The 22,429-nt window shown below is 36.2% G+C and overlaps 1 protein-coding gene across 1 annotated transcript in view; it reads left to right on the top strand.

Moving 5' to 3' along the window:
* Nucleotides 1–5,480: 5,480 nt before the first annotated feature.
* Nucleotides 5,481–22,429, top strand: part of LOC145674329 (uncharacterized) — a 43,503-nt gene continuing 26,554 nt past the window's right edge. Inside the window, exon 1 of the mRNA XM_081744256.1 lies at nucleotides 5,481–6,993. Coding sequence (XP_081600382.1) covers nucleotides 6,922–6,993 — 72 coding nt within the window. The 5' untranslated portion in view covers nucleotides 5,481–6,921. The remainder of the gene's footprint in view (nucleotides 6,994–22,429) is intronic.

The following is a 22,429-nucleotide window of genomic DNA, read 5'->3' as shown; positions in this document are numbered from 1 at the left end:
AGCAATGCCCGGTTCAATCTTCATGACGAACATTATCAAGCCATTTTCAACTGATAAGCGATTTCTTATCTTTGTTTTAATGTTTACCATAAAAAAAAACACTTTCGCACAAGTACGATATAGCAAATGGAATTATTACTTTTAAAGCAGCAATCACCAGACCAGGATATTCTTCTCTCCTCATCAGGCAGAACTTGTCCAAGTCTTCGTTACAGAAAACCAGTTGCAAAGACTTGTCGCATGATCATTCTATTATTTGGTCAAGAAGTTGTGGGCTTAGATCGGATACGTTAATGGCCTCTTCAATGAAGGAGTTTAACATCCATCTTGAACCATCACCTTCGTCGTTGGGAATATAGATATTACAGTTACTGTATCCACTGTCAGTGCCGGACGCCTAAAAAAGGGGCCACACATTTCGGAGGAAGTGTGTTACTCATGTTAGGAAAGTGCATGTGCACATGTGTAAAATAGAAGGAAAACGTAATAAAATGTGCTCAAAATTAAGGAAAGGTAGGGTTTATTTTGAAAATGTTATTGAGCTTCGTGCCAACCATGGTGGCGCTTCGTAGCTAGTCTGTCGACGTCACTCATATATACGGTGACATCGTACTATACTCTCGCCCCGGGCAATGATTTTCCATGGCACTGTTCACTATAAACCAAAAAAATGGATTCTACTATTATAGAAGTAGGTATGTTAAAAATACCACACAAGCTTATTATAAAACAAATTATAAAAGGGTCGCTGGCAAGAGCGTGTGATAAAAGGGGATCGTGATAGGAATTAGATTGAGAACCACTGGCCTAGAGTAATTTTAACCACATTTCTTATAGTTTCAAAAAGAGTGCTGTCGGGTTACCTATGGTGAATGGGAGGGGGATACATATAAAAGATTGCTAGAAAATGATCGATATTAGATTCATAGTTTTCGGGGTCGCTTAGATAAATAGTGAGACTTTCAATTTCGCTTAACTCCGATTAAGCTCTCATTAGTAGGGATGGGCACGAACGACTTTTCTTTGAAACTCGACTCGACTCGAAACAGACATCTTTGAGGTCTACTCTTGGACTCGGCGCGAAAAATATCTTCCAACTCGACTCGGATTAGAGTCAAGTCGAACCAAAACGAGCCAAATCCTGTGTGTAGTCCTACCTAGACAATACATAGACAATAATTATTCTATCATCAATTATACTACTGTTACTACAAATAATAATAATAATAATAATAATAATAATAATAATAATAATAATAATAATTATTATTATTATTATTATTATTATTATTATTATTATTATTATTATTATTATTATTATTACAACACCGTGTACAAACATGAACGATAGATGGTTAATAAAGGAATACTAAAAGCTAGTTGACTGCCGACGTCGGTAGTCATGAAGTCTACAAGGCAAGGACATCGTTCATTACCCTAAGCTGTAAGCGTCGGTGGAGTACAGATGGTCAACTATTAACCTCTCGCCAGAAATTGGTGGCCCCGCAGCGACGATCCGTGATGGCCCAAGTTCAATTTTGAAAACTTTACTACCAGTGGCAGAGACGCGATGAAACGCCAACGAACCACAAAAATTACTCTCCCAAAATATGTTAAAATGCCTATATGTGTGATTTGTTTATATTTAGGTGAATCAAAAAAACACAAAACAAATACGCCGGGGTGGACGCGAACTATCAATATTACGATTACTAGGCACGTGTTCTTCTGACTTCCCCACGGAAACGATTATAAAAAGCTTGGTTGTTGAAGGATAAATCATTGACGTCTTAATTTAGCCAATCAGACAAACCCCTACATCTCGAGTTCTAGGAGGTGATACCGTGAACCGTTTCAGATTTATTGCTTTCTGGTAAAGTACTATCCATGCGCAAAATTTGAGCATAATAGCCGACATGCATCTTCGGTGCCTCTTATCTTTAGTACAATTTTAACCAGAGATGGTGTGGGTCAATGAAAATTTGATCCACGACCCACCATGACCCACTATCACCCACCACCCAAATGACCCATTGGCCCACTCTGACCCATCAACCATCGTGATCCACTCTGACCCACCACCAACTATGAACCACTCTGAACCATTGCGACCAACTCCGACCCACCAAAACCCATCGACATCAACTCTGACCGATGACCCACGTCCTCCTCTCCATTGACTAAAGAGATTACACTTGTAATAAAACAAGACTGTGAAATTATCACTTATCGGAGTTTGAATTTCTACCGTCATTGGCTCAAGCACCTCTTTGTTACAATACTGGTGGGTCTGACCTTTACGATATATAATGGCAAAGTGTTTCTCATTTTCCGAATTAAAATGAATTTAAATTTATCATATGTAATTATTTCTTTGTTGCCTTACAGACACATTCAGTAGAAAATAGGGTGAAATTTAAAAGTTTCGAATCAAGGAAAAGTAGACCAACGTAAAAAAAAAAAAAAAAAAAAAAATTGAAAATGCCCATGTAATTACGTTTAGAATACAAATTTTATGGCCATTTTCTCTAACTTTATGGCTTGATTGCCTTATGCTCGGAACGCTCCATATATTAAACACCAGCTTCAGCAATTATAAATAGAAAGCAGTGGGTATAAAATTCAAAAAGAACTTTAGTTTGCATTACTCAATTTTTTTCTCAACTAATATCAATCGTTTTCGATTATTTTTACAAATCAACCCACTATTAATTTCCACTATATAGAAAAGGCACCCCCGTCCCCCCGCTCATAAAAGACAATTTTAAAAAATGCCAGGGCATATTCTCTTTATTTTTAATAAAGAGTTGTATGCTGAATTTCAGCTCTCAGTTGAACGGCTTGTGAGATACCAAATTTTTCGCAAAAATTCGGACTTCAACTCCCCCTAAGGATATGTATTATAATGAAAGTGACACGCGTATGATAACTTCCCAGTTGGGATTGGAGCCTGATTATATACCAAACGTCAATTCATTTGACTTTGCAATTTGACCGTGATGATTACGCAGACATAGTTACTTTCAATTTTTTATGATACATATCCTTATTTCATATGTTACAGATGATTCAAAAATATTTTTTCAAGCAGTTAGCTCCTCTAGAATCTCACAGGCTGCATCCCAAAATCCAACTCCTACTATCCTATGACAATCCAAAAGTGACTGAACTTTTTTTATTAGGAACAAATGACAAAAGAAAAATGGAGATCTTGAAAGTAAAATGTAGAAAAGCTCGGTGCCGCCAATAACTGCATATTTCTCCGCCCCTTCATTCCGAACTTAAAAATAAAACTTAATTCGAATATGGTTAATTACTGAATTTATTACAGTTAAATTCCACTCACTACATGCTATAGCTACAACTATGTAACAAAAATAACAACTGTGAAACATGTTCTGAATTACTATTACATTTCTTACGCAATTATTAAACATATTAGAATAGTAAAAGAGGATTGTTCGTGAAATAGTATATTTGCTCATGATTTTTAACTTTTTCATACGGAAAAAATTAAAATATTATTCAAGTTTTAAAATTTGCACTCTGCAAATATGTTGCCCTCTAGGCAATGGGACTAATGTGGACTAATGGGAAATGCTACACTGTTAGCGGCGCTGAAAACTTACGATTCGATTCTAATATCGGTTGATTTCGATATCTTTATGTCGCTACGTAACCACCCTGGGTGCTAATGGGAGCTTAATTGGACTTGAATTGAAAGTAGAGCTATTCACCTAAGCGACCACGAAACTATGGATTCGATACTAATATCGAACCGTTTCTAGCATTTTTGATATGTATCCCGACAGTACTCTTTTTCCAGACTGTAAGAAATATAGTTAAAATTGCTCTAGATATATTAGAATTATGTTGAAACACACACATAAATCCACTTTTATATTCTGTATAAATAGAGAGTGAGCGAGCGAGCGAGCGAGAGAGAGGCGACTCAAGGCATCACCACTTCCACATTGCAAAAGCATATATCAGGAATTGAATTGAAAATCTATGTAAAGACTTTCTGCTGTGGCATGCTTCATAAGCACAATTCCAGTCTGCTCACGTGACCATTGGGGTTCATGAATTTTTTTTGCGAGCGTTCCGACTTTGGATTCTCTGTTTATACCCTCTGTTTATGCATCGAATAACTTTTCAAGAACATAAATGACATTCTGTATTATGAATGTTGAGAATTACTCTCTATATGACAAATAGCTGCAAATAAATACACTACATGATTTATTTATTGCTATTGAACGAGTTTCTTAACTTGTATTTACATCCTCATATATAATACCGACCTACTGTGAAAATTATCTCAGATGTTATATTTTAAACATAATAATTACTATGTTCTGCAATTATTATGTTATATATAAACAACTTATGTATTTTAATGTAATTATTTTATATAATTTTTCATGCATTGCGGAAAATGCAATTTTAAAAAAAGTATTGGCCCAGACGAGAATCGAACTCTCAACCATATGATTTGAAATCCGACAGCTTACCAATGAGCTAACACAAGGACTTCTAAAACTAAGCTTCTAGCAACGTATAACGGATCTCAAGATGATTATGACATTCATATCCATTACAAACGCAGTTTCTGCTCTACTTTGAGTTTTATTTTAGTACTCAGGCGATAATTATGTTCTATTTCTTAATTTTGAGCATTCTTTTACATATGGAAAGATTCTTTAACGTATTTAAATGTTCCATTACGTATAGAGAGCTAAATGACAAACAAGCATGTGCTCACATTAATAAAAACGTTTCGAAATATTGTATCATTTAGTATTTCAATCAATGTTGCTTTTTTAAACAGTTGGTAACAAGTCTTATTATATTTAAAAGAAGAAAAACACATCTGCAAACTTTTACCCTTTTGCAAAGGCTGGCTTGGAGGTTCGAACCTGGCTTACTTTTTCCCGAAGATACCCGAAGCTGGACTTTGAAAATTTTTGCCTCAAAACACCAATAAAGAATGCGCTCAACCTTTTTGAGACAAGGTGTACATACGAGTTGCGGAAAAGAATAGAGTGTAACTTTTTCTAGCCACGCCTACTTTTGGCAACCTCAATACGGATAGCGTGGCTTGGGCTAACGGATCCCTCGGCTGGCCAAGCGAACCTAGAAAATTCAAAATTTTGCATCCACAGCAGCAGTCGACGGAAGCTGTTTACCCTAAAGGTGTCACCCCTGTGTTATGTATGACGTAACTTCATCTCTAATTCTCTATATCAATGTGTAGAAACTTTCTGGATGATATACGATAAATATTTAGATAGTATTTCGCTTACGTAGATGAATAAACATGATAAAAGGCTTGTATCAATACATATCTTGTGAGTGGTCGTGGTTCTGTTAGGCTACATGAGTACAGACCACGTACCATATTTTTATAAGCTATTGCAGACACCGCTTGAGGAGAGAGAGGGAAGCTCGAAAGGTATTATATATCCTTACAGAGGTTTACAAAGTATGACAGCTCTTGAGAGGCTGCATATTAGTTCATTGTTATATTTTATTCAAGTGTCATATGAATATTTATCGTTTAAATGATTCAAAAACTAAAAAAACACTCAGAACTTACAGTGTCTACGACCCCATCCCCCCTCAGTCATACAGGTGAGAGCTTTGCGAGTCGGCCGCCAGGAGGCAGCAGGGGATGGAAGTTGACATGAAAGTGAGTATGAGAGAAAAAACGATTTAATATTTGTTTTTGTGCAACGATTTATTGTACAAAACTCATAAGTTATATGTGATATTGCATATCATCGAAAAGCTTGTTGTGTGCGCTTTAAAGTGAACATATCACCGTGTAAAAACGTAAACCAAGTAAAAAGTTATTGGAAGAAACTAAACCAAAGTGTAGGATTTGGGCAAATGTAGGTCACACAGCCGAACTGAACAAGAAGGGCAACAACCTCCACTCCTCACGACCCCCCGGCATTTGAAAACTGGGCAGCTCTGCAGCGAGTCTTCGGACGAACAAAGAATATGCCAGTTGTTAAAACAACGGGATTCGAAGACTCGTGGTCAGTTGGTTTTTGCGTCGAGCAAGTACACATCGAACCTCGGCTAGTTGGTGCTTAACTCGCTGGAATGACGCGCAATGTCCTTTTAAACAGAGCGACGACCGATAGTTTATTTCGGTGAACCTAGAAAACTCGAACGTACTTCCGCGAGTGAATCTGTCTTCATCTTTGGAAGTGAATAATATGTAAATAGAAAAGTGACGAACTAGGATGCATGCTTATTACTTGTTTCAGTGTACCTGATAACATAACAGTGCATTTCACAAGTCGTGTTAAAATACACTGCGTGAAGAACAGTGTTAAATAGCTTCGCGCTAAAATGTTCAATACCGAGAACTGCATCCGCCACGTGTAAATAGTTGTATATATGAATATTAATAGTGCCTCGTGATTTTGGATTAACTTTTATTTTGTTTTAGTGAAACGTTCCACAAGTTTTCAATGTAAATTGCATATACTATCTCGTCACAGAGAGGCAGCGTCGTGCTATTTGGTCAGCGCCCAGGCTGGTAACAACAGACTCCTAATGTTCCCATCAGAGAGGAATAGATGATTGTGATCGCCTTTAGCAGCTAAGTCAACAGAGGAGCCCAGGAAGAGAGAAAAAATCGATCCACTCCAGAGATTTCTTTATAAAGGTGAATGGTGCAGGATATCTCCCCAGATCGGAAGTGGTGAAGGAAACCAGGAAAATCCCGGAGACACGTCACGGAAGAGGACACCTTCAAGAATGAAGATCAGTGATCACAGACACTGAACTCAAACATGAATTAAAGGCCTGATACCAGTGTTGCGAAAAGTCTAAATTTTAAAAAATATTTTTTTTTCTTTGCGCTTGTGCGTGTTTGTGTAAAGTGTTCCGTTTTCTGTTGGATCCATGATCCGCATTAAAGGATTATCAACAAAACCTGGAGAGTCTCCTTTGTCAGCACCCTCAAGACAGAAAAAGGTATGTGCGAGATATTAAACTGTACCATGTTCTTTTACAGGCCGTAAATCATGATCGAGATGAATCCATGAATTCGCTTGACATAATCTTATGTTTGTTGTGAGTAATTTCCGCTCAGGTTCTGCGTTCCAACCACCAAGGACCCTGAAATCTAGAGTCTCTGCTTAAATTTGATAGTATCTTTTCAAAATGGTTTGTTTTGCATAAATTATCCTTTGCTCTACCGACATTTATATAAATTATTTTGGCCTTTAGCCTGATATTATATGCAAGGGTAAATCTTTTAATCCCCACTTTACATACGCGAGCTTAACTTAATCCTCCCACATTCTCATCCCACCTACACTCCACACCTCATTCACATGCTGTTGACCCACGACCCACTGATCCACTCAGAAATCTCGACCCACTGACCCACTCCAACTCTGCTGCACACTCTGCTGAACATGGAAATGAATATATTAACAGAAGAATAAGTTGTCTTATTATTCTTTTATTTCTTTCTTTATCTGTGTATGAGACATTTCTTACCTTCATGAGTTTCCTTGTTAGTATTGTATTATGTTTGTTGCAGCATAATTATTGCAGAAACAGTTGGAGAAACAGCGGAGTGCCTAGAATGGCAAAACCTATACGTTGCACTTTTAACGATAAATAAATATAATAAATAAAAACATATTAAAAATAAATGCCTGATGATGTAGGGAGACTTACCTTCTTGTTCTTTAGAAATTCATAGTGAACACTATCTTAGGTTCATCGATGCCCCGTCCACTTCCGATTTCAACATTTTAACAGTTTAGATTTGAGGCTACCTTAAAAAAAAAAAATCTACTTATTCTAAAGCTTTTACTCCCTTCTTTAACCTCTTCTAGATGTTTTCGGGAAACCGAGATAGCCAATTTTTAAATCCCCAGAAACCCCTAAAACCCTTGCATGAGTTCGCACTTCTGTTTTGTTTCCCCGTCACAAATGCAAAAGTGTTCACTTTTCATACTTGTCTATATAAAATTAAAAGTCACTATGTTTCTGCTCTTAATCTCTTGAACCCCGACCGATCTTGATCATATTTTCAACATAGATGAGCTTCAGACCTGGGATGTTTTTACCATATCACTTTAACGGTGCAACTCAGGGTTGAGAGAGAGGGGGATATTTAAAAATGATCGAAAATGACCGAAATTCGTATCGAGTCAATAGTTTTCGGGGTCGCTGAGTTGAACAGTGATACTTCCGATCCCGTTTACATTTAAATCCAGCCCCGCTACTTGTGGGAGGGTAGATACATAAAATTGATAAAAAATACCAATATTCTTGACAAATCCATAGTTTTCGGGTCGCTGAGATGAGTACTGACACTTCTGATGCCATACCACGCAACATGGGAGAGAAGGGAGATATATAGAATAATCGAAAATGACCGATATTAGTGCCGAGTCGGTAGTTTTCGGGATCGCTGAGATGAACAGTGGTACTTCTGATACCGTTTACCTGCCAATTCACTCCCAGAACTTGGGGGAGATATATAAAAATGATTGAAAATGACCAATATCAGTGTGGAATCCGTAGTTCTTTGGGTAGTTGAGATGAACACTGACACTGCCGATGCCGTGCTTCGCAACATTTGGGAGGGAGAGAGAAGTGATATATATATATATATATATATATATATATATATATATATATATATATATATATATATATATATATATATATATATATATATAATTATCGAAAGTGCCGATATTACTGCCGAATCCATAGTATTCAGGGTCGCTGAGATGAACAATAACACTTCCGATGCCGTTTAGGGCCGCGGTGGCTCAGTGGTAGAGCGTTTACCTCTAGTATGTGGGGTCCCTGACACGATCTCAGCTCGGGCCAAGTGAGCTTTATGGTGGACAAACACCGTGTTCGTAGGTTCTCACGGGGTTCTTCCGTTTCCTCCCACTTTCTTCATTCCACCATTTCATTCATTTCTCATCATCACCGTCTCCTTTAGTCTAGGCGGCATAACCGTGGGACGTAAAACTCAAAAATTTTCTTTCATTTTTTTATGTTTGAAACATCATCAAAGCCAAGTTTACATGAGACGGAACTGTATGTCACAGTGAGAACAATCTCATTCGCTATTCTTTATTTTTATGCATATGAAATACGAGTAATAATTCACTTGTAGATCAATTTCGTTCGAGAGGTGCACTTTTACTATTATTGAAACGCTCTCTACGGTCATTTTCAATCATTCTTATATATCTGTCTCTCCTCTCCCCAAGTTGCGGGGCTGAATGTGGATTTAAACGGCATCGAAAGTATCACTGTTCAACTTAGAGAGCTCGAAAACTGTGGATTGGATACCAATATTGGTCATTTTTTAAAAATCATTTTTATGTATCTACTCCTCTCACAAGTTGCGAGGCTAGATTTGGATGTAAACGGGATCGGAAGAATCACTGTTCAACTCAGTAACCCCGAAAACTATAGATTCAATACTAATATCGGTCATTTTCGAGCATTTGCAAATATCTCTCTCTCCCCTAAGTTGCACCGTCAAAGTGAAATGATATAAACCATCCCAGGTCTGAAGCTCATCTATGTTGAAAATTTGATCGAAATCGGTTAGCTGGTTCAAGAGATTAAGAGTGCAAACATAGTGACTTTTAATGTAATATATATAAACATAAAAAGGGGACACTTTTGCATTATCGCGATGGGGAAACAAAACAGAAGTGCTAACACATGCAACGGTGCTGGGGGTTTCTGGGGATTTAAAAAAAATAGCTATCTCGGTTTCCGGAAAACATCTAGAAGAGGTTAAAGAAGGGAGTCAAAGCTTTAGAATAAGCAGATTTTTTTGCGGGGGGGTACTCCAAGTCTAAAATATTGAAATGTTGAAATCGGAAGTGGACAGGGCATCGGCGACTCTAAGATGCTGCAAAAGAACAAGAAGTGGTTCCTCCCTACATCATCATCTATTAATTTATTATATGTATTTTTAATATGTTATTTTACATTTATTGTATTTATTTATCATTGAAAGTGCAATGTGACAGGATTTGCCATTCTAGGCACTCCGCTGTTTCTCCAACTGTTCTTGCAACAAACATAATACAGTACTAACAAGGAAACTCATGAAGGTAACAAATGTCTCATATATAGATAAAATAAAAAAAAGAAGTAAAATAATAATAAGACAAGTTATTCTTCTGTTAACATATTCATCCCAATTTTAAGCTGGTTTCTTGATAAAAATGTGTGTGTGCAATACATTATCCGAATAACATTGGGAAACGTATAATTTTTACATACAGTTCTCGTAACCTGAAGCGCTTCAGCGGTTGAGGAGAATTTTAGTCATTGTTCAGTTTTTAAGTTAATGTTTGCCACAACTTTTTCCCATTTAGTTCTTAATACTGTGGACTGATGAACGCCAGCATCTTTTGCAACGCCCGTTTTAAAGCCAGTGTCCCAACATAACGCAAGAAAATTATTTCCATTATCCAAAGCCCCACCTCTGGTTTCCAGTAAACCCCTAGGAAAATGTGTGTTAACCATTGTATATACATTTTGGTTTTCAAATGTATATAGACATTTATAGTCATACACATCAGAGTCTCTCCGAACTTTGTACACTTTTCTTCTTGGCTCCACATCCATAAATTAACCCATTTTGATCCACTTTCACATACTGTGAGACAAGTGGGAATGGTACTGAGGTGGTTCACGAAATTTGTGGATTAAACTCAGCTAGTTGAGATTATAATCAACTTTATGCATACGAAAAGTGAGAAATCACAGTTTGATTCATCAGTTCCGAGCATTTACTTAGGTCCCTGAGATTAAACTCAAATGACGTCACGTTGTCTCGCTTTTTATGCATACAACCTTGAGATTAATCTCAAAATCTTCAGCAAAGAGTAAGATCTCACTTTTATGTGTATCACCCATTGGGTGATATACATAAAAATGGCTAAGTACAACTGAGTATAATCTCACCTCTTGAATGACACTAATCTACAAGTAAGTTTTTAGTCGTAATTCGTATGCATAAAAAGAATGAATAGGAATGAGATTGTTCTCACTGTGACATGTAGTTCTGTTTCATGTGAACTTGGCTTTGATGACGTTTCATACAGAAATCATATAATGAAGGCGAGGATATTTATTTCCATTAATCTTTAAATCAGGAATTCACAGGTATGCAGAGAGTGAAAACATGTTATAAAATTAAAATCAGTAGCTTTATATACCCGCAAGAAAGCACAATTTTTGTTTTCTGTTCCTGTTGTAAATAGAGATTAAACTACAGCTACTTTTGTTTCATTATACCAGCAACATAAACCAGTGAAAACCAATTTCTCAGCACTACTAACCGCAACTCTGATTCAAGTTTCAGGATCCAATTAGTATTGGACTATCGTCAATTACCCGTTTCGCTGCGTTAAAATAATAAAAATTAGTAATATGTTACCTTAGTCAGTCACTTTTTACTATTACTGAATCCCTCTCTGATATTGGTCATTCTCGATCATTTTAGGTCTCTCCCTCTCTCGTCCTCCATGTTCCGGGGCTCACATTGGATTTAAAAGGCACCAGAAGAATCACTGTTCATTTCAGAGAGCACGAAAACTATGGATTCGACACTGATATTGGTCGTTTCCAATCATTTTTATAAATCTCCTCCTTCCTCCCCCCGAAGTTAAAGAGCTGAATTTCGACGTAAACGGGAATGGAAGTGTCACTGTTCAACTCAGCAACCCGGAAAACTATGGATTCGACACTGATATTGGTCATTTCCGATCATTTTTATAAATCTCCTCCTTCCTCCCCCCGAAGTTAAAGAGCTGAATTTCGACATAAACGGGAATGGAAGTGTCACTGTTCAACTCAGCAACCCGGAAAACTATGGATTCGACACTGATATTGGTCGTTTCCGATCATTTTTAAATCTCCTCCTTCCTCCCCCCGAAGTTAAAAAGCTGAATTTCGACGTAAACGGGAATGGAAGTGTCACTGTTCAACTCAGCAACCCGGAAAACTATAGATTCGACACTGATATTGGTCATTTTCGATCATTTTTAAATATCTCTCCCTTCCTCAAACTAATTTGCACCGTGAAAGTGAAATAAAAAAATATCCCAGGCCCGAACCTCATCTAAGTTGCAAATTTGATTGAGATCGATCGGCTGGTTCAAGAGATTAAGAGTAATACTTTATATTAATTTTATATACAGTGTGTTTCAAAACAACACCGACAACGTTTGGGAGATGATTCCTGACACCAAGTTAAGACAAAAAGTATAGACTAACTTGGGTGCACAAATGCTTATTTTCGGAGTTATAGGCTGCCGAAAACATGAAAAAATGAACTTTACAGGTCCATAGCTCCAAAACTAAGGGACCTACCGTAGTCGGGTCAAGACTTTACTTAGGGCCTAATATGTGTGCTATCCAAAAATCCTTGTTTCATAATAATAAGGTACTAACGAATCAATTTGTATAGAGCTAGTTTGGCTATGGGAATATAATTTGAAGTACTCTCCAATTACCTCTATATAAAATATTGTGGAAGTACCACGTACTCTGAAACTTGGATATTTGGATAGCCTACATATTAGTTCCTAAGTGAAATCTTGACCTGACTACAGTAGGTCCTTCCGTTTTGGAGCTATGTACTTTTAAAGTTTATTATTTTTTTGTTTTCGCCAGCCTATAACTCCGAAAGGAAGCATTTGTGCACCCAGGATGGTCTATACATTCTGTCTTATCTTGATGTCAGGAATCAACTCCCAAACGCTGTCGGTGTTGTTTTGAAACGCCCTGTATGTAAACATAAAAGAGAGAATACTTTTTTGTATTTGTGATGGGGAAACAAAACAGAAGTGCAAACTCATGCAACGGTGTTAGGATTTTCCAGGGATTAAAAATTGGCTATCTCTGTTTTCCGAAAACACATAGAAGAGGTTGAAGGACAGGAGTCAAAATTTTAAAATAAGCAGAAAAAAATTGAATGCCTCCAAAATTATAAGAAATAGAGAAAATGAGCCAGTGCAATCTTGTTACTCATAAAAAGTTACGTCTAATCACACAGAGAAAGCATACTAGACCGCACATGTTGAAATTGGAAGTGGATGGAGCACCGGTGACCCCAAGATAGTGTCCATTATGAATTACTAAAGAACAAGATGGGGTTCCTCCTTACATCATCATTTATTTATTTATTATATTTATATTTAATTGTTATTTCAAATGAACTTAAAAAGTTCGTTACTGAATTCTCTATGTCTGTGTGTTTTTTTGTCTGTTCGTCTCTCTGTTATGTGCGATTTTTTTTAATTTTTAACACTGCTTTCGATAAAGCATCGAAAACTATTTTAGAAAGTGATTAATTTTTTTGCGTCACTTTTACCGTTTCCGAGATATTGGCCAAAAATGGCCGATTTCCAGAGATTGAAGGAGACATATCTCGGGAATCGTAAGTTATAGAGAGATGATATTGGTGCTAATCAATACCTAAGAGAATAGTAAATATTTTGGTATCAAATATTTTGGTTTGGCCAGTTGCCAGTGGGCCAGTGGCCACCAATTAATATCGATACCAAAATGTTTACCATCCTCTTAGGTATTGATTAATACCAATATCATCTCTCTATGACTTACCTTTCTCGCGATGTCGGCCAAAAATTGACGATATCCAGATATTTAACGAGCCACATCTCAGGAACCATGAGCTACAGAGAGACGATATTGATCTTGATCAATACCTTAGATAGTGGCAAACATTTTGTACCAAATAGTAACCGGTGGTCACTGATCAACTTGCTACTGGCCAACTGGCCACCGTTCCCCAGATATTGACCACAAAAGTTCGAATTTCGGGAGATTTAAGGAGCCATATCTCGAGAACCGTAAGTCACACAGTTATGATATTTTGTGAACTTTTGCGAGAAATTGAATAAGATGCCGATAAAAAGATTTACTTTTACACGTACGAACAATCACAGTTATCCTTCCCACTCCATCTCTCCATTCCTTTTAAATTCGTTCTAACAATGTTCTTCAGCACTTTCAACTGGTCAACGAACTTAAGAAGTTCGTTACTGAATTCTTTATGTATGTGTGTCTGTCTCTCCGTCTGTCTGTTATTTGTGATTTTTCAATTTTGAACCCTGCATTCGAAAGAGCATTAAAAACTATCAGAGAAAGAGATTAAATTTTTCGCGTCACTCTTACCGTTCCCGAGATATTGGCCAAAAAATGGCCGACTACCAGAGATTTAAGGAGTCATATCTCTGGAAACATTAGTTGTAGAGAGATAGGGATGGGCGCGAGCGAGTTTTCTTTGAAACTCTACTCGACTCAAAACAGACATCTTTTAGCTCGACTCGAAAAATTTCCTCCAACTCGATTTGAAACTCAACTCGAATTTCGGTCGAGTTTCGAGTCGAGTCGAGCCAAAATGACCCAAATTCCCTTTGTGTAGTTTCAAGTTCCTTTTCACTTACTCTACATAGACAATATAATTATTATCAATGTTGCTACTTCTACTACAACTTATTATTATTATTATTATTATTATTATTATTATTATTATTATTATTATTATTAATAATAATAATAATAATAATAATAATAATAAATTCTGTATTTAAGCTTGAAAGATAGTCGCTTTGCGTCTCAATACTAAAAACTAGTTCACTGCCGACTTCGATAGTCGTGAAATCTAGGACGGAAGGACATCATTCACGAAGTTCTGGGTTTGAGTTCCGGAGGAGCAAGTATTCGGACTTGGGCCAACATTTGTTGAAAGTTATAGCGCGGAAGGCAAACATGTTTAAAACTGCACTGCCTGGGTTTAGGGTTGTCAATGACTTGAGCGCCTTGGCTCACAGCTTATTCAATATCAAGCCGAACCAAGAAGTAGATATGCGCACGAGTCGAGACACAATTTGCAAAATTCGGGTCGAATCGAGACTGCTCGTAAAAATCTTGATTCGACTCGAATGTCTCGAAACTCTTCACATATTTTATAAAAATAATTTCAAAAAAACTAATCACTCAGAAACAGCGCTTATATATATTATTATATGTATATTATATATATATATATATATATATATATATATATATATAGTGGGAGATCCAGGATATGATCAAAGGAGGGGTTAAAACCATAGTTTGCCGCTTTACCCAGTGTAAATCAGGATTGAAGCATATTTTATTCAGTGTATGCCTGAGTGTCCAGGGGGCTATAGCTCCCCTTGGATCCGCACCTGATACATACATATATATATATAGGGCAAACCAAAAGCATAATAGCAATTTACACATTTGGTCGGTGCCTTCAAAATGGTTGTGGTTGTTTAAGGGTCCTGAAGAAACTAATTTTAAAAGCATAATACACATAATTTTGGAAAATAAAGCATAAAGCATAATTTAAAATATATAGCACAATTCTTAGAAAATTCTATTAGGACAATTCTTGGAAAATTCTGTTTAACTGCAAGTTTAACATACTGTATTAATATTTTTTTTAAACCAATATTTACAGTGCAAAACCTTTGAGATCATAACAATCCCACAATGAGAAGCTTACATTTATTTCTTTAAACTTTTCGATGTAATCCTTTGAAGTGGAGAAAAAAAAAAGAAAAGAGGAAGAAAACATTCCGCCAACAATGAATAAACAATAGTTTTATTCTAAGTGTAACAGTGCAGTTGTGTATGATGTTTCGAAATGTAGAAAAAGTGCACAAGAACTCCACGAACTAATGGTGTCTTCACAGTTTGTTTATCTAATAAGGAGTATGTCGTATAGAATATGTTGCATTAGTTGTCCGAGAAATAATAATGAATAGGTAAAAGTGTCTGCAAGACTATTGAGCATTTTTGGTGGCATATTTTACTTTCCCTTTCGGCATCTCTAAGGCGCACACAAGAGATAAAAAAAACTGACTCGAGTAAAGCATATCTTTTTACAGTGCATTAATTAGAAAGTTCATTAAATATGAAAGAAACTGGTTGCATAAAATATTAATAAATAGATCAACATATTTAAATGTTTAATGTATAGTAAATATTATACATTGTACACAATTTATGTTAAACAATAATGAAAATTAACAATAAAGCATAATAAAACATAATTTGGAAAAATATAAAGCATAATGTGGGTTGATATACATATATATATATATATATATATATATATATATATATATATATATATATATATTAATATATATATATATATATGTGTGTGTGTGTGTGTGTGTGTATGTGTATGTATATGTATATGTATACGTATATGTATATATAGGCTTCAATCCTACTTCATACACTGGATAAAGCGGCAAACTGTGGTTTACCCCTCCCTTGATTATATCCTGGATCCGCGGCTTTAGAGGTCCATAGCTCCAAAACTATAGGACCTACCGTAGTCGAGTTAAAACTTCACTTTGAAAGTAATATGTGCGCTATCCAAAAATACAATGTTTCAGAATCCTAAAGTACTCATGAGACAGTTTTTAGAGAGAAACTTTGTCTATATAATGTGAAGAACTCACCAAATATCTGTATAAAAATTGTTGCAGAAGTACGGCAGGATTCTGAAACATGGATATTTGGAAAGCGCATATGCTAGTTCCTAAATAAAGTCTTGACTCTACTACGGTAGGTCGCATAGTTTTGGAGCTATGGACCATTAAAGTTCATTTCTTCATGTTTTCAGCAGCCTATAACTCCGAAATTAAGCATTTGTGCACCCAGGTTGGTCTATACTTTTTGTCTTATCTTGGTGTCAGGAACAGTGTTTCTTCCAGATATGTTTTTGGGAGCACTGCCCCCCGCGGAGCTATGAGAGTGCCCCCTCGGAGGAGACCAAAATATTAGGTTTATAATACAATAAAAAATAGAATAGTACCAGCAGTGCTCCTGTAATACTAAGTGTGCCCCCCGGAACATTTTGTCTGAAAGAACTACTGGTCAGGAATCACCTCCCAAACGTTGTCGGTGTTTTGAAACACCCTATATGGAAACACCCTATACATATCAGCAGAAAGCAGTATCCGCAATTTTAAAGCAAATGGGAATGCAATGCAATGCAAATATGGAAATGCAATATAAATTGAAAAATGTATCGCAAATTGCGATGCATTTTTCTGTCTTACATTACCACGTAAGCCAAAATAAGGAGCAAGCTAAAAATGTATTACTCAGGGGTGTAGCCAAGGGGGGCCCATCGGGGCCCCCCCCCAAATGGTTTCCTGGCCCCCCAAATAACCAACTTTTAAAACATCATAGTAAAATTATCTCGCTTCATCCATTTAAAAGTAACAAAGTTTATTGACAATTAATAATTTATGGTAAAATAATATGGAGAAATATTGTTTTTCCATACCGATCGAAAAATAGTATAGTATCTCTTCCTTATACCGATCGAAAAATAGAATACTTTTTGTGACAGCAGAAATATAGTGGTATAGTGGTATGACAGCAGAAATATAGTGGTATAGTGGTATGACAGCAGAAATATAGCTATTTTCAGAAATATAGTGGTAAGCCACATTTACATTGCTCCGAGTAAAAAGCCAAATTTGCCGCTTCAGGAAAGGATGATAAGACAAATATAAGATGGTGAAATCTCATTCTTTTACAAATATGGCTTGGCAGTATATTGCCATAAGCCATATATATATATATATATATATATATATATATATATATATATATATATATATATATATATATATATATATATACTCCCTGCCCTCTCGCCCCTAAGTTCTACTTCTACCGTCAAAGTGATAGAATAGAAACCACTTTAGGTTCAAACCTCATATATATGTTGAAAATTTGTTTGAGATTGGTCGGGTGGTTCAAGAATGATGAAGTTACAAAGGCAGTCACTTTCATTTCTATGTTTTGTATATACATATATCTCTCTCCCCTCCCCTCCTCTACATTGTACTGTCAAAGTAAAATGATAAAAATCATGCCAGACCGAACTTCATTTATGTTGAAAATTTGATGGAGATCGGTTGGGTTGTTAAAGTGTTATTGTTTTTTTTTATTTTATTTATGTCTCCCCTCCCCTCCGCTTTTCCTAAGCTCTACCGTCAAAATGAAATGTTAAAAAACATCCCAGGCCCAAACCTCATCTACGTTAAGACTTTGGTCGAGATTGGTCGTAATTTAAAAATAATATCAGATTTGTGTATCTGGTGAAATGCTACCTCAAAACAATATGTCACATGACCCCTCTTCCTGTTTGAAAGTCTTGACCTGAATTCAAGATGGCGGACTTCAAGATGGCCGCCATGATAATGTTATATAAGATTACGTTGGTCTCTTTCTTTAATTCCATTATCCACGATATCTTTCCATTCCCTTAAGCCGTTTCTAAATTACAAGAGTTTATTCCGGCTTTTCCCCTACATTGAAAACTTTAGGTCGTTTGCGGCACCATTTAAAATTACTCAATGGATCTAATTTTTCTCCTGGCTTAATTTGGTCCCTTTAGAACCATTTTAGGGGGTGAGTCCAAGGAGATTCCTAAATTTATTTTTCTCCATATAAATAAGGACCACCCTAATATATACATGTAAAAAAAAATAAAAATGAAAGTGACTGTCTTTCTGACCATCTCTCTTAAACCACGCGATCGATCTCAATCAAATTTTCAACATAGACGAGGTTTGGACCTGGGGTTGTTTCCATCGTATCACTTTGACGGCAGAACTTACGAGAGGGGGAGACATATAAAAGAAAACGAATCTTAATAATTCTTGAACCACCTAACCGATCTCGATCAAATTTTCGTTCGCGATTTTTGGTTCGAGCCCGGATACTTGCTCTTCTGTAACTCAATCCCAAAACCTCGTGAACGATGCCCTTGCCTTCTAGTCTTCACGACTACCGAGATGAGCAGTCAACTAGTTTTTAATATTCAGATACAAACCACATATCTTTCATGTTTATACACGGCGTTGTTATAATAATAATAATAATAATAATAGTAGTAATAATAATAATAATAATAATAATAATAATAATAATAATAATAATAATAATAATAATAATAATAATGTTATAGTAGTAGTATTATCATTGATAATAATTGTATTGTCTATGTAGAAGACTTGAAGAAAGTACTTGAAACTACACACAGCATTTGGCTCCATTTGGCTCGTTTTGGCTCGACTCAACTCCAAACTCGAGTCAAATTCGAGTCGAGTTTCAAGTCGAGTTGGAGGAAATTTTTCGAGCCGAGTTCTCGAGTCGAGCTCAAAGATGCCTCATTCGAGTCGAGTCGAGCTCAAAGATGCCTCATTCGAGTCGAGTCGAGTTTCAATGAAAACTCGCTCGAACTCGCTCGTGCCCATCCCTATTCGGATCTGGGACGATTTACTTTGACGGTAATACGTAGGGGGTGATATATATGTAAAAAAAATAATTATAATAAATTAAATTAAAGTAACTATCTTTGTGACTTCACCACTCTTAAACTACTATATCGATCTCGATCAAATTTTCAATATAGATGAGGTTCGGACCTGAGATACTTTTTGTCATGTCACTCTGGCGGTGCAACTTACGGGAGGGGGAAAGACAAAAATTATCGAAAATGACCTATATTTGTGCCGAATTCATAGTTTTCCGGGTCGCTGAGATTAATAGTGACACTTCCGATGCTGTGTAAATACAAATTCAGCCCCATATCTTGCGGAAGGGGAAGATACACAAAAATGATGAATATGACCAATATTAGTGTCGAATCCAGAGTTTTCGGGGTCACTAAGATGAACAGTGACACACAAGATCCCGTTTAAATCCAAATTCACCACCGCTACATGAGGGAAGGTGGAGGAAGGAGATATATAAAAATGATCGAAAATGACAGATATAAGTGTCAAATTAAATGTTTTCGAAGTCATTGAAATGAACAATGTCACTTTCGATGTTGTGCCCCGCAACATGGAGGAGGGAGAAGATATATATAAATTATCGAAAATGACCGATATCAGACAGCACTTTAGTAATAGTAAAACGTGACTGACAAACGGAACATATTACTACTATATATATATATATATTTTTTTTTTAAATTTAACCCTGAGAATCAGGTAATTGATATTAGTCTATATTATAAAACTAGCCAAAAGCAAGTCCATATTATAAAATTGAAACTGACTATGTTTGTGTCTCTTAATCTCTTGAACCAACCGACCAATCTCAATCAAATTTTCAAGATAAATGAAGTTCAGGCCTCGAAGCCCTTTTATCAATTCACTTTGACCGTAGAACTTAGAGAAGGGGGAGGAGTGGGAGTTATAAAACATAAATATAACTTAACTCTTGAACCAACGACCAATCTCGACCAAAGTTTTAACGTAGATGAGGTTTGGGCCTGGGATGTTTTTTAACATTTCATTTTGACGGCAGAGCTTAGGAAAAGGGGAGGTCAGAGGAGACATAAATAAAATTTAAAAAAAAACAATAACACTTTAACAACCCAATCGATCTCCATCAAATTTTCAACATAAATGAAGTTCGGTCTGGCATGATTTTTATCATTTTACTTTAACAGTACAACGTAGAGGAAGGGAGGGGAGACAGATATATGCACAAAACATAGAAATGAAAGTGACTGCCTTTGTAACTTCATCATTCTTGAAATGAAATGAAATTTTTGAGTTTTACGTCCCACGGTTTTGCCGCTTAGGCTAAAGGAGACGGTGATGATGAGAGATGAATGAAATGGTGGAATGCAGAAAGTGGGAGGAAACGGGAGAACCCCGAGAAAACCCACGCACACGGTGTTTGTCCACCACAAAGTTCACTTGGCGGGAGTAGGGTTTGAACCCGGGACCCCAAACACCAGAGGTGAACGCTCTACCACTGAGCCGCCGCGGCCCAACCTCATCATTCTTGAACCACCCGACCAATCTCAAACAAATTTTCAACATATATATGAGGTTTGAACCTAAAGTGGATTCTATCCTATCACTTTGACGGTAGAACTTAGGGGCGGGAGGGAAGGGAGTATATATATATATATATATATATATATATGGAGAGCTTATGGCAATATACTGCCAAGCCATATTTGTAAAAGAATGAGATTTCACCATCTTATATTTATCTTATCATCCTTTCCTGAAGCGGCAAATTTCGCTTTTTACTCGGAGCAATGTAAATGTGGCTTACCACTATATTTCTGAAAGTCTTGTATATATATATATATATATATATATATATATATATATATATACAGGTGTGGATCCAAGGGGGCACTAGGGGCTATAGCCTCCCTTTGACGCCTCAGGTATACACTGGATAAACTGGGCTTCAGTCCTACTTTACACTGGATAAAGCTGCAAGTTAGTTGGGATATATATGTAACCTGGAACCCCACAGTAGTGTTCCCAATCGAGTCCCGAACCTTCTAAGTCCATTATATTACTTTTTTTCTCTTAGTTTGAAGCAAGAAAAATTATTTTTTTTTAAGGGTGTGACTTCTCTGAGGAGCAGCCTCTACTTTTAATTACGTGTTTGTAGGCATATCATCCTGCTAAAATGTATTAAATATGTTCATTTTATAAGTTAGCCAAAGTTAAGGGTATTAAAACGGAAAATTTGAAAGTGTGTTGATTTTTTGCCTGTATTTTGTTAAAACAACAACAATCAAAGAAAATTAAAATTAATGAAAGCTCAAGTGAGATGTTTGTGAATATGGAATTTACGTCATAACATCAGTTTGAGTCAAGAAGTTATGTGTAATACTTTTGAAAATAATAAACATAGTGCGATTCATCTATACATTTCTTAAGGTATATAAAAAGCCGGTTCTAAATTTGCATAACATAATGGAAAACAGTACCTTATATAAAATGAGGTGATATTAAGGACGTTAAAAGGGAAAAAGTAATTATGTCAATTTATGAAGCTATTGTAAAATTTAGAATGTTTGTGTTAGTCTGTTTGGACTTTAATATTCTCTTTGAGCAGTCAGGTTATATGAGACCTCGCTCGTCTGGAAGACGAAAATACTTGCCATTTATTCACAGTGAATCAATATGAATGTTAGCTGTTTTGTCAGGTGCGTGCTATTATTCGCGGTAATAAGATCTGATAAATCCGCAATGAAAATATTGTGACAAACAACACCAAAATCAAGTTGTGGTAAACGACACGCCATCGTTTAAAAGTAGCATTCGAAAAAGAAAACTTTAATGAAAGGAGGTGTGTGTGTGTTTTCTTGGATGTTGAATCCCCATCTTTTTCATTTTCTAGCCCATTGATTTATATGAGGAAATATTTGTCTTTTAATTAGACAGGATTTTAATGGTTTAAATTTACAATTGTTATGGCCTATTTAAGTGTCTCTTGCTTTAAAAATGTTCTTATATGTCAATGTAATATTGTTTTAGTTTTT

The sequence above is a fragment of the Thermobia domestica genome, chromosome 17 (genome assembly GCF_964235325.1).
Source record: "Thermobia domestica chromosome 17, izTheDome1.hap1.1, whole genome shotgun sequence".
In the NCBI taxonomy this organism is placed as follows: Eukaryota; Metazoa; Arthropoda; class Insecta; order Zygentoma; family Lepismatidae; genus Thermobia; species Thermobia domestica.
The sequence above is the reverse complement of the archived record's forward strand: the minus strand, read 5'-3'. Positions and strand labels throughout refer to the sequence as shown.